Source organism: Coturnix japonica, unplaced genomic scaffold (assembly GCF_054131305.1).
Source record: "Coturnix japonica strain WE unplaced genomic scaffold, WE-NBRP24 Scf050, whole genome shotgun sequence".
In the NCBI taxonomy this organism is placed as follows: domain Eukaryota; kingdom Metazoa; phylum Chordata; class Aves; order Galliformes; family Phasianidae; genus Coturnix; species Coturnix japonica.
The window spans coordinates 996357-1009071 of NW_028188953.1; the positions used below are offsets into that span (position 1 = coordinate 996357).

The following is a 12715-nucleotide window of genomic DNA, read 5'->3' on the forward strand; positions in this document are numbered from 1 at the left end:
TGCTTCGTAAGTTGTTGAACACACGGATACTTTGGTGGGAGGACATCTGCTTTTCATTTCAGCTGCAGCTCCAGCACAAGAGGAACCGCCATCCCCACCACGCCTGGGTGAGCTGACAGCATCCCATGTCAGCCCCAAGTCCGTCCAGCTTGAGTGGAGCGTCCCCAAGGGCTCCTTTGACTCCTTCACGGTGCAGTACAAGGATGCACAAGGCCAGCCGCAGGTGCTGCCCGTGGACGGAGGGTCACGCACAGTGACCGTGCCTGGGCTGTCACCGTCCCGCCGCTACAAGTTCAACCTGTATGGAGTGTGGGGGCGAAAAAGGCTGGGCCCCATCTCCACTGATGCTGTCACAGGTGAGAATGCTGTGTGCTCATCCATGTCATTTGGCTGGCTGTGGTTTTGTCTTGTGGCAGGAGCCTTTCACAGCAGCCCTAGTTTATATTCATCTTGCTTAGGGAAGGAAATGTTTCCTTCTTGTTGATTTGGAAACTCTGTAGGGATGGGAGCCTGCAAGACATGTGGGAGAACAGAGTAAAGAGAGATTGGTAATTGGTCTGTTAAGGTTGGAAGGAAGGGTGGATGGATGAATTGAATGTTGTGGTGATAGATTTGTTCTCAGGGCACGGCTGTAGAGTTGCATGCAAGTTGCATTGGTTCCTGTATAGACGGACATCTCTTGCATGGATATTGTTACCATGAATTCCCCACTCTTCATTGCCACTGCAGCTGCAGCACAGGAGGAACCACCTTCCCCACCACGCCTGGGTGAGCTGACAGCATCCCATGTCAGCCCCGACTCCGTCCAGCTTGAGTGGAGCGTTCCCGAGGGCTCCTTTGACTCCTTCACAGTGCAGTACAAGGATGCACAAGGCCAGCCGCAGGTGCTGCCTGTGGACGGTGGGTCACGCACAGTGACTGTGCCCAGGCTGGCACCGTCCCGCCGCTACAAGTTCAACCTGTACGGGCTGTGGGGGCGGAAACGGCTGGGCCCCATCTCCACTGATGCTGTCACAGGTGAGAGCAGGAATTGGCACCTCGTGGGCTCTTGGTTTGCGGCAGGTAGAAACTGAAACCTGGTCTGTGCTGGGGATCTTGATTCCCACTTGCATCAAGAACAGCTGTTAGGTGCCTGTTTAGGGACGGGTCCATTGAAAGTTATGCATAAGTATGCAGTGAATGATGGGGAATGGATGGAGTGCTGTCTGTTGAGATGAGATGGTGACTGCTTGAATGGATGGACAGATACATGAATGAATGAAAGGATGGGTGCTATAATTTAGGAGTAAGTAGTTGGTTGATGAGTGGGTAGGTTGATCCTTGGTCCACTGGCACCGTGAAGGTACACACCTTGGGTGACATATTGAGTAAGTGTCCCTTACTCTGTTGGACTGAGCATGCGGTTGCATAGAAAAATGATTGGTTAGAAGTACGTATTGACCTACTGTCTGGTGGTATGATAGAATGGCAGTTTCATTAAATGGTTTAAAGATGGATGGAAAAAGGGAACAGAGAAAGGGTGTTTGGATTGATGGATAGATGGAAAGATGGACAGACTCAAGCTTCTATCCTGCATTGTGCCTTCTGTGTTGCAGCTGCAGAAGAGATGGAGGAAGAAGAACCACCTTCCCAGCCACACCTAGGAGAGCTGACAGCATCCCACGTCAGCCCCAACTCTGTCCAGCTGCAGTGGAGCGTCCCCGAGGGCTCCTTTGACTCCTTCACAGTGCAGTACAAGGATGCACAAGGCCAGCCGCAGGTGCTGCCCGTGGACGGTGGGTCACGCACAGTGACCGTGCCTGGCCTGGCGCCATCCCGCCGCTACAAGTTCAACCTGTATGGGCTGTGGGGGCGGAAACGGCTGGGCCCCATCTCCACTGATGCTGTCACAGGTGAGGGCAGGAATTGGCACCTTTTAGGCTCTGGCTTTGCAAGGGGAAGGAACTGAAACGTGGCCTGTGCTGGGGATGTTAATTTCATCTGCCAATGGGAACAGCTGTTGGGTGCATGTTTGGCAAAGCATCCATTGAAAGATATGAATAAATATGAAGAGATCAATTGGGAATGGATGGAATGCTGGCTGTTGAGATGAGACGGTGCCTGCTTGAATAACTGTGTGTTAGAGTTGATAGACAGATACACAAAAGAGTGAAAGGATGGGTGCTATAATTTAGGAGTAATTAGGAATAATTTAGGAGCTATAATTTAGGAGTTGGTTGAAGAATGGGTAGGTAGATCCCCAGTCCAGTGCTGCAGTGGATGTACGTACATTCCGTGGCATACTGAGTAAGTGTCCTTTGCTCTGTTGGACTGAACATGTGGTTGCATAGAAAAATGGTTGGATATAAGTTCGTAGAGAATCCTTGTGTGAATGGTGGGACAGGAACCTGGGTATCTGAATGCTGGCGGTACGAAAGAATGGCAGCTGGGTTACGTGTTTAAAAGATGAATGAAGAAAGGAAACAGAGATGGGACGGACGGATCCTTGGTTGGATGTGAGCCATGGACAGGACCAAGCCTCTATCCTGCATTGTGGCTTCTGTGTTGCAGCTGCAGAAGAGATGGAGGAAGAAGAACCACCATCCCAGCCAAGCTTAGGAGAACTGACAGCATCCAACGTCAGCCCCGACTCCATCCAGCTGCAGTGGAGCGTCCCCGAGGGCTCCTTTGACTCCTTCACAGTGCAGTACAGGGATGCACAAGGCCAGCCACAGGTGCTGCCTGTGGACGGTGGGTCACGCACAGTGACCGTGCCCGGGCTGGCGCCATCCCGCCACTACAAGTTCAACCTGTACGGGGTGTGGGGGCGGAAACGGCTGGGCCCCATCTCCACTGATGCCGTCACAGGTGAGGGCAGGAATTGGCACCTTTTGGGCTCTGGCTTTGCAAGAGGAAGGAACTGAAACGTGGCCTGTGCTGGGGATGTTAATTTCATCTGCCAATGGGAACAACTGTTAGGTGCACATTTGGCAAAGCATCCATTGAAAGATATGAATAAATACGAGGAGATCAATGGGGAATGGATAGAATGCTGGCTTTTGAGATGAGAAGGTGCCTGCTTGAATAACTGTGTGTTAGAATGGATGAACAGATACACAAAAGAGTGAAAGGATGGGTGCTATAATTTAGGAGTAGGTAGTTGGTTGAAGAATTTGTAGGTAGATCCCCAGTCCAGTGGTACAGTGGATGTACGTACCTTGGGTGGCATACTAAGTGTCATTTGGTATGTTGGACTGAACATGTGGTTGCATAGAAAAATGGTTGGATATAAGTTCATAGAGAATAGATATAGATTCATAGAGAATCCTTGTGTGAATGGTGGGACAGGAACCTGGGTGTCTGAATGCTGGCGGTATAAAAGAATGGCAGCTGGGTTACGTGTTTAAAAGATAAAAGAAGAATGGGAACAGAGATGGGTTGGACGGATCCTTGGTTGGATGTGAGCCATGGACAGGACCAAGCTTCTGTCCTGCATTGTGCCTTCTGTGTTGTAGCTGCAGAAGAGACGGAGGAGGAGGAAGCGCCATCCCAGCCACACCTTGGCGTGCTGACAGCATCCCACATCAGCCCCAACACCGTCCAGCTGCAGTGGAGTGTCCCCGAGGGCTCCTTTGACTCCTTCACAGTGCAGTACAAGGATGCACAAGGCCAGCCGCAGGTGCTGCCCGTGGATGGTGGGTCACGCACAGTGACCGTGCCTGGGCTGTCGCCATCCCGTCGCTACAAGTTCAACCTGTACGGGGTGTGGGGACGAAAACGGCTGGGCCCCATCTCCACTGATGCTGTCACAGGTGAGGGCAGGAATTGGAACCTGCTGGACTCTGGGTTTGCTGCAGATAGAAACAGATAAATGGCCTGTGCTGGGGATCTTGATTTTTTCTGGCAATAGAAACAGCCTTTGGGTGCCTCTTTAGGGATGTATCCATTGAAAGATACGCATAAATGTGAAGTGACCAATTGGGAATGGATGGAGTACTGGCAGTTGAGATGAGATGATAGCTGCTTAAGTAACTGTGTGTTAGAATGGATGGACAGACACACAAAGGAGTGAAAGGATGGGTGGTATAGTTAAGGAATAGGTAGTTGGTAAAACAATGGGTAGGTAGATCCTTGGTCCACTCACACAGTGGATGAACATTCCTTGGATGATATATAGTTAATAAGTGTCCCTTGCTCTGTTGGACTGAGCATGCGGTTGCATAGAAAATTGATTGGGTAGAAGTACAGGGAGAATCCTTGTGTGAATGGTGGAACAGGAACCTGGGTGTCTCGATGCCGGTGACGTGAAAGAATGGCAGCTGGGTTACACGATTCAAAGATGAATGAAGAAAGGAATCAGAGAGAGGGAGATTGGATGGACGGATCCTTGGTTGGAGGTGAGCCATAGACAGGACCAAGCTTCTATCCTGCATTGCGGCTTCTGTGTTGCAGCTGCAGAAGAGACGGAGGAGGAGGAACCGCCATCCCAGCCACGCCTCGGAGAACTGACAGCATCCCATGTCAGCCCAAACTCTGTCCAGCTGGAGTGGAGCGTCCCTGAAGGCTCCTTTGACTCCTTCACAGTGCAGTACAAGGATGCACAAGGCCAGCCACAGGAGCTGCACTTGGATAGTGGGTCCCGTACAGCGACTGTGTCTGGTTTGCTGCCATCCTACCCCTACAAGTTCAACCTGTATGGGGTGTGGGGGCAGACACGTCTAGGCCCCATCTCCACTGACGCCATCACAGGTGAGGGCCCCTGCATGACAGGGTTCTGAATGGGAATGCAAACATTCTGTGTCAGATTGAGAATGTATGCAGGGATTGGAGACTGCAGGATTGGAGGAGTAGTAGGTAGTGATCAGTGGTGAGTTATTTATTGTATGTATGTCTGGATGTATGGGTTGTTGAATAGATAACTTTTCAGTGAGCACAGGTGAATGCTTGGCTGAATGCTTGGCTGAATGCTTTGTGAGTTGTTGAACATGTGGCTAGTTGGGTGGGTTGACATTTACTTTGACTTGCAGCTGCAGCTCCAGCAAAGGAGGAGCCACCTTCCCCACCACGCCTGGGTGAGCTGACAGCATCCCATGTCAGCCCCGACTCCGTCCAGCTGCAGTGGAGCATCCCCGAGGGCTCCTTTGACTCCTTCATGGTGCAGTACAAGGATGCACAAGGCCAGCCACAGATGCTGCCTGTGGACGGTGGGTCGCGCACAGTGACCGTGCCTGGGCTGGTGCCATCCCGCCGCTACAAGTTCAACCTGTATGGAGTGTGGGGGCGGAAAAGGCTGGGCCCCATCTCCACTGATGCCATCACAGGTGAGGGCAGGAATTGGCACCTTTTGGGCTTTGGGTTTGCTTCAGATAGAAACTGGAATGTGGCCTGTGCTGGGGATCTTGATTTCCTCTGGCAGTGTGAACAGCTGTTGGGTGCCTCTTTTGGGAAGTATCCATGAGCTGGTGCGTGAAGTTGGCAGGAACCAATGGGGAATGATGGAGTGCTGGCTGTTGAAATGAGATGGTAGCTGCTTGAATAACTCTGTGTTGGAATGTATAGACAGATAAATGAAGGAGGGAAAGAATGGGTGCTATAATTTTGGATTAGGCAGTTGGTTGAAAGATGGATATGTAGAACCTTGGTGAATTGGTACAGTGGAAGGGTATGTGCACAGGTGAATGAGATAATCCCTGGGTATCATTTTGAATAAGTGTCCCTTGGTCTGTTAGACAGAACGTATACTTGCACAGAAAAATGATTGGATAGAGGTACGGAAAGAATCCTTGTGTGAATGGTGGGAGAGGAACCTGGGTGACTGGATGGAACTGTTGTAATGTAATAGCAGCTGGGTTACATAGTTCAAGTAAGGAGTAGATTCAAAGTTATATAGAAAATGGGAACAAAGAGAGGGTGATTGGATGGATCTACAGATGTGACCAATGGATTGGACGAAGCTTCTATCCTGCATTGTGCCTTCTGTGTTGCAGCGGCAGAAGACATGGAGGAGGAGGAACCGCCTTCCCCACCACGCCTGGGTGAGCTGACAGCATCCCATGTCAGCCCTGACTCCGTCCAGCTGCAGTGGAGCGTTCCCGAGGGCTCCTTTGACTCCTTCACGGTGCAGTACAAGGATGCACAAGGCCAGCCACAGGTGCTGCCCGTGGATGGTGGGTCGCGCACAGTGACCGTGCCCGGGCTGGTTCCGTCCCGCCGCTACAAGTTCAACCTGTACGGAGTGTGGGGGCGGAAAAGGCTGGGCCCCATCTCCACTGATACTGTCACAGGTGAGGGCAGGAATTGGCACCTTTTGGGCTTTGGGCTTGCTTCAGATAGAAACTGGAATGTGGCCTGTGCTGGGGATCTTGATTTCCTCTGGCAGTGTGAACAGCTGTTGGATGCCTCTTTAGGGAAGTAACCATTAGTTGGTGCATGAAGTTAGCAGGAACCAATGGGGAATGGATGGAGTGCTGGCTGTTGAGATGAGATGGTGGCTGCTTGAATAACTATGTGTTGGAATGTATAGACAGATAAACAAAGGAGAAAAAGAATGGGTGCTATAGTTTAAGCATTGCTGTTGGTTGAAGGATGGACATGTAGAACCTTGGTGAACTGGTGCAGTGGATGGGTATGTGCACAGGTGAATGAGATAGTCCTTGCGTAGCATACTACACAGAATCACAGTATCACAGAATGACCCGGGTTGGAAGGGACCTCAAGGATCATGTAGTTTCAACCCCCCTGCCTAGCAGGGCCACCAAACATACACATTTACTAGATCAGGTTGCCCAGGGCCCCGTCCAACCTGGCCTTGAACACCTCCAAGGACGGGGCATCCACAACCTCCCTGGGCAGCCTGTTCCAGGGCCTAACCACTCTCCTAGTAAAGAACTTCCCCCTAATATCCAACCTAAATCTTCCCTCCTTCAACTTGGATCCATTTCCCCTAGTCCTGCTATTGTCAGCCCTTTCCAAGAGTTTACTCCCCTCCTGGGTGTAGGTTGCCTTTAGGTATTGAAAGGCTGCAATGAGGTCACCCTGCAACCTTCTCTTCTCCAGGCTGAACAAGCCCAACTCCCTCAGCCTGTCCTCATAGGGGAGGTGCTCCAGCCCCCTGATCATCTTTGTGGCCCTCCTCTGGACCCTTTCCAAAATCTCTGTGTCTTTTTTGTACTGAGGGCTCCACACCTGGACACAGTACTCCAGATGGGGCCTCACAGGAGCCGAGTAGAGAGGGACAGTCACCTCCCTATCCCTGCTGACCACCCCTCTCCTGATGGAGCCCAGGATCCCATTTGCTTTCCGGGCTGCCAGAGCGCACTGCTGGCTCATGTTAAGTCTCTCGTCCATTAGGACCCCCAGGTCCTTCTCAGCCAAGCTGCTCTCAAGGACCACTCCTCCCAGCCTGTACAGGTGCCTGGGGTTCTTCCGGCCCAAGTGCAAAACCTTGCACTTTGCTGTGTTGAACCTCATTAGGTTCACCCGAGCCCAGCTTTCCAGCCTGTCGAGGTTCCTCTGAATGGCATCCCTTCCTTCCACTGTATCGACTGCACCACTCAGCTTGGTGTCGTCAGCAAACTTGCTGAGGGTGCACTCAATTCCCTCATCAGTGTCATTAATAAAGATGTTAAAGAGCACCGGTCCCAAGACAGACCCTTGGGGGACACCGCATGTTACCAGCCTCCACCTGGACATAGAGCCATTGACCACCACCCTCTGTCTGCGGCCTTCCTGTTAGACAGAATGTATACTTGCACAGAAAAATGATTGGATGAAAGTATGGAGAAGTCCTTGTGTGAATGATGGGAGAGGAACCTGGGTGACTGGATGGATCTGTTGTAAAGTAATGGCAGCTGGGTTACATGGTTCAAGTAAGGAGTAGATTCAAAGTTGTATGGAAAATGGGAACAAAGAGAGGGTGATTGGATGGATGTAAGGATGTGACCGATGGATTTTTAAGAAGCTTCTATCCTGCATTGTGCCTTCTGTGTGGCAGCTACAGAAGAGATGGAGGAGGAAGAATCACCATCCCAGCCACGCCTTGGAGAGCTGACAGCATCCCATGTCAGCCCCGACTCCGTCCAGCTGGAGTGGAGTGTCCCTGAGGGCTCCTTTGACTCCTTCACAGTGCAGTACAAGGATGCACAAGGCCAGCCGCAGGTGCTGCCTGTGGATGGTGGGTCACGCACAGTGACCGTGCCCAGGCTGGTGCCATCCCGCCGCTACAAATTCAACCTGTACGGGGTGTGGGGGCGGAAACGGCTGGGCCCCATCTCCACTGATGCAGTCACAGGTGAGGATGCTGTGTGCTCATCCATGTCATTTGGCGGACAGTGGTGTCATCTTGTGGCAGGAGCCTTTCATGGCTCCTCCTGCTTACACTCATCTTGCTTGAGAAGGAAACTTTTTCCTGTTGTTGATCCGGAACGTATGTAGGGCTGCAAGCATGCAAGATTGGAGGAGGAACAAATTAGGGAATAATAGATAACAGCTGAATTATGGATGGAAAATAAGGAAGGATGAAGTGAATGGTGTCTAAGTAAATGCCTAAGTAAATTGGTGCTTGGAGTACAGCTGGGTGGTTGGATCAATGTTTGGTTGGTTGTTGAATAGATGGAGAGATGGATGGGCAGAAGCTTTCACTGTGAATTCCTCCATCTTTACTGCAGCTGCTAGTCCAGCAAAGGATGTACAACCACCCCAACCACGCCTGGGTGAGCTGACAGCATCCCACGTCAGCCCTGACTCTGTCCAGCTGCAGTGGAGCATCCCCGAGGGCTCCTTTGACTCCTTCACGGTGCAGTACAAGGATGCACAAGGCCAGCCACAGATGCTGCCTGTGGACGGTGGGTCGCGCACAGTGACCGTGCCTGGGCTGGTGCCGTCCCGCCGCTACAAGTTCAACCTGTATGGGGTGTGGGGGCGGAAAAGGCTGGGCCCCATCTCCACTGATGCCATCACAGGTGAGGGCAGGAATTGGCACCTTTTGGGCTCTGGGTTTGCTGCAGGTTGTAACTGAAATATGGCCTGTGCTGGGGATCTTGATTTCCTCTGGCAGTGTGAACAACTGTTGGGTGCCTCTTTAGGGAAGTAACCATTAGCTGGTGCATGAAGTTGGCAGGAACCAATGGGGAATGATGGAGTGCTGTCTGTTGGGATGAGATGGTGGCTGATAGATAACTGTGTGTTGGAATGTATGGACAGGACAGATAAACAAAGGATAGAAAGAATGGGTGGTATAATTTAGGAATAGGTAGTTCATTGAAGGATGGACAGGTAGAGAACCTTGGTGAACTGGTACAGTGGATGGGTATGTGAACGGGTGAGTGAAATAATCCTTTGGTGACATATTGAGTAAGTGTCTCTTGGTCTGTTGGACTGAACATGTGATTGCATAGAGAAATGATTGGATAGATGTACAGAGAGAATCCTTGTGTGAATGGTGTGACAGTAACCTGGGTGTCTGGATGCTGGAATGGCAGCTGCCTTACAAGGTACAAATAAGGAGTAGATTCAAAGATGGATGAAGAAAGGGAACAAAGAGAGGGTGACGGGATGGATGGATGGCTGTGAGCCATGGACATCACCTTGCTTCTATCCTGCATTGTGCCTTCTGTGTTGCAGCTGCAGAAGAGGTGGAGGAGGAAGAACCACCATCCCAGCCACGCCTAGGAGAACTGACAGCATCCCATGTCAGCCCAAACTCTGTCCAGCTGCAGTGGAGCATCCCCGAGGGCTCCTTTGACTCCTTCACAGTTCAGTACATGGATGAGCATGGACAGCCACAGGAGCTGCACTTGGATAGTGGGGCGCGCACAGCGACTGTGTCTGGTTTGCTGCCATCCCACCCCTACAAGTTCAACCTGTATGGCGTGTGGGGGCAGACACGTCTGGGCCCCATCTCCACTGACACCATCACAGGTGAGGGCCCCTGCATGCTGCTCCTCTCTGGGCCTTGAGCTTGGTGCATATGGCAGGAGCTGTGCGCTGAGCTGTGCTGGTGACTGGGTTCTGAACGGGAATGCAAATGTTCCATGTCAGATTGGGAATGTACGAAGCGATGTGAGCCTGCAGGATTGGAGGAGTAGTTGGTAGTGATCAGTGGTGAGGGCTTGGTTGCACGGATGTTTGGATGGATGGAAGGTTGGGTGGTTGAGTAGATAACTTTTCAGTGAGCACAGGTGGATGTTTTGATGAATGCTTGGTAAGTTGTTGAACACGTGGCTTGTTGGGTGTGTGGACACTTACTTTCTCTTGCAGCTGCAGCTCCAGCAAAGGAGGAGCCACCTTCCCCACCACGCCTGGGTGAGCTGACAGCATCCCACGTCAGCCCAGACTCCGTCCAGCTGCAGTGGAGCATCCCCGAGGGCTCCTTTGACTCCTTCACGGTGCAGTACAAGGATGCACAAGGCCAGCCACAGGTGCTGCCTGTGGATGGTGGGTCACGCACAGTGACCGTGCCTGGGCTGGTGCCGTCCCGCCGCTACAAGTTCAACCTGTACGGAGTGTGGGGACGAAAAAGGCTGGGCCCCATCTCCACTGATGCTGTCACAGGTGAGGGCAGGAATTGGCACATGCTGGGCTCTGGGTTTGCAGCAGGTAGAATCTGAAACATGGCCTGTGTTGGGGATCTTGATTTCCTCTAGCAACGGGAGCAGCTTTAGGTGCCTCTTTATGGAAGGATCCATTGAAAGTTATGCATAAGTGTGAGGTGACCGATGGGGAATGGATGGAGTGATGGCTGTTGAGATGACATGGTAGCTGCTTAAATAACTGTGTGTTAGAATAGATGGACAGATACACAAAGGAGTGAGAGGATGGGTGGTATAGTTAAGGAATAGGTAGTTGGTGTAACAGTGGGTAGGTTGATCCTTGTTCCACTGGCACAGTGGATGTACATGCCCTGGTGGAATATTAAGTAAGTGTCCCTTGCTCTGCTGGACTGAGAGTGTGGTTGCATAAAATAATAATAGAAGTTCGTAGAGAATCCTTGTGTGAATGGTGGGAAAGGAACCTGGGTGTCTGGAGGTTGGCCATGTAAAAGAATGGCAGCTGAGTTACATGTTTCAAAGATGAATGAAGAAAGGAAACAGAGATGGGATGGAAGAATCCTTGGTTGGATGTGAGCCATGGACAGGACCAAGCCTCTATCCTGCATTGTGGCTTCTGTGTTGCAGCTGCAGAAGAGATGGAGGAGGAGGAACCACCATCCCAGCCACACCTAGGAGAGCTGACAGCATCCAACGTCAGCCCCAACTCCATCCAGCTGCAGTGGAGCGTCCCTGAGGGCTCCTTTGACTCTTTCACAGTGCAGTACAAGGATGCACAAGGCCAGACGCAGGTGCTGCCCGTGGACGGTGGGTCACGCACAGTGACCGTGCCCGGGCTGTCGCCATCCCGCCGCTACAAGTTCAACCTGTATGGGATGTGGGGGCAAAAACGGCTGGGCCCCATCTCCACTGATGCTGTCACAGGTGAGGGCAGGAATTGGCACCTGCTGGGCTCTGGCTTTGCTGCAGATAGAAACTGAAATGTGGCCTTTGCTGGGAATGTTGAATTCCTCTGACCACGGGAGCAGCTTTTGTGTGCCACTTTAGGGGGGATCCATTAATCAGTGTGTGAAGTATGAAGTGACCAATAGGGAATGGATGAAGTGTTGTCTGTTGAAATGGTATGGTGTCTGGTTGATTCATTATCTGTTGGAATGGATGAACAGAATCACGAAGTTGTGAAAAGGTAAATGGAATAAAGGAGAAATAGATGAATGGGTGAAAAATCAATAGGTAGATCCTTAGTGGACTGGCAGAATGGATGGTTATGTTCACAGGTTGATGACTTAGTTCTTGAGTGGATGGAGCTAATTGTCCAATTATCCCTTGGTCTGATGGGCTGAATGTGTGGATGCATAGAAAAGTGATTGCCTAGAAGTATGAAGAGAATCTTTGTATGAATGGTGGGTGAGTAACCTGGGTGTCTGGATGCTGGTGGTATGAAGGAGTGGCAGTTGGGTTACATGATTCAAAGATGAAGAGGAAAGGAAACAGAGAGGGTGATTGAATGGACAGATACTTGTTTGGATGTGAGCTGTAGACAGGACCATGCTTATGTCCTGCATTGTGCCTTCTGTGTTGCAGCTGCAGAAGAGGTGGAGGAGGAAGAACCACCTTCCCAGCCACGCCTAGGAGAACTGACAGCATCCCATGTCAGCCCAAACTCTGTCCAGCTGGACTGGAGCATCCCCGAGGGCTCCTTTGACTCCTTTACAGTTCAGTACATGGATGAGCATGGACAGCCAGAGGAGCTGCACTTGGATAGTGGGGCGCGCACAGCGACTGTGTCTGGTTTGCTGCCATCCCACCCCTACCAGTTCAACCTGTATGGCATGTGGGGTCAGACACGTCTGGGCCCAATCTCCACTGACACCATCACAGGTGAGGGCCCCTGCATGCTGCTCCTCTCTGGGCCTTGAGCTTGGTGCATGGCAGGAGCCGTTTGCTGGGCTGTGCTGGTGACTGGGTTCTGAATGGGAATGCAAATGTTCTGTGTCAGATTGGGAATGTACAAAGTGATAGGAGCACGCAGGATTGGATGAGTAGTGGGTAGTAATCAGTGGTGAGGGCTTGGTTGCACGGATGTTTGGATGGATGGAAGGTTGGGTGGTTGAGCAGATAACTCTTCAGTGAGCACAGGTGGATGCTTGGCTGAATGTTTGGTAAGGTGATGAACAGATGACTAGTTG

The 12715-nt window shown here is 51.4% G+C and overlaps 1 protein-coding gene across 3 annotated transcripts in view; it reads left to right on the forward strand.

Moving 5' to 3' along the window:
• TNXB (tenascin XB) overlaps nucleotides 1-12715 on the forward strand; it is a 32412-nt gene that overhangs the window by 10483 nt on the left and 9214 nt on the right. Inside the window, exons 15-28 of one of the 3 annotated variants that reach the window (XM_085532720.1) lie at nucleotides 63-356; nucleotides 730-1017; nucleotides 1596-1892; nucleotides 2551-2847; nucleotides 3495-3791; nucleotides 4432-4728; nucleotides 5007-5300; nucleotides 5967-6263; nucleotides 7973-8269; nucleotides 8646-8939; nucleotides 9601-9897; nucleotides 10237-10530; nucleotides 11154-11450; nucleotides 12111-12407. In XM_085532720.1, the coding sequence (XP_085388846.1) occupies nucleotides 63-356; nucleotides 730-1017; nucleotides 1596-1892; nucleotides 2551-2847; nucleotides 3495-3791; nucleotides 4432-4728; nucleotides 5007-5300; nucleotides 5967-6263; nucleotides 7973-8269; nucleotides 8646-8939; nucleotides 9601-9897; nucleotides 10237-10530; nucleotides 11154-11450; nucleotides 12111-12407 (4137 nt within the window). The remainder of the gene's footprint in view (nucleotides 1-62; nucleotides 357-729; nucleotides 1018-1595; nucleotides 1893-2550; nucleotides 2848-3494; nucleotides 3792-4431; nucleotides 4729-5006; nucleotides 5301-5966; nucleotides 6264-7972; nucleotides 8270-8645; nucleotides 8940-9600; nucleotides 9898-10236; nucleotides 10531-11153; nucleotides 11451-12110; nucleotides 12408-12715) is intronic. The other 2 variants (XM_085532722.1, XM_085532721.1) reach the window with 2 other exon arrangements.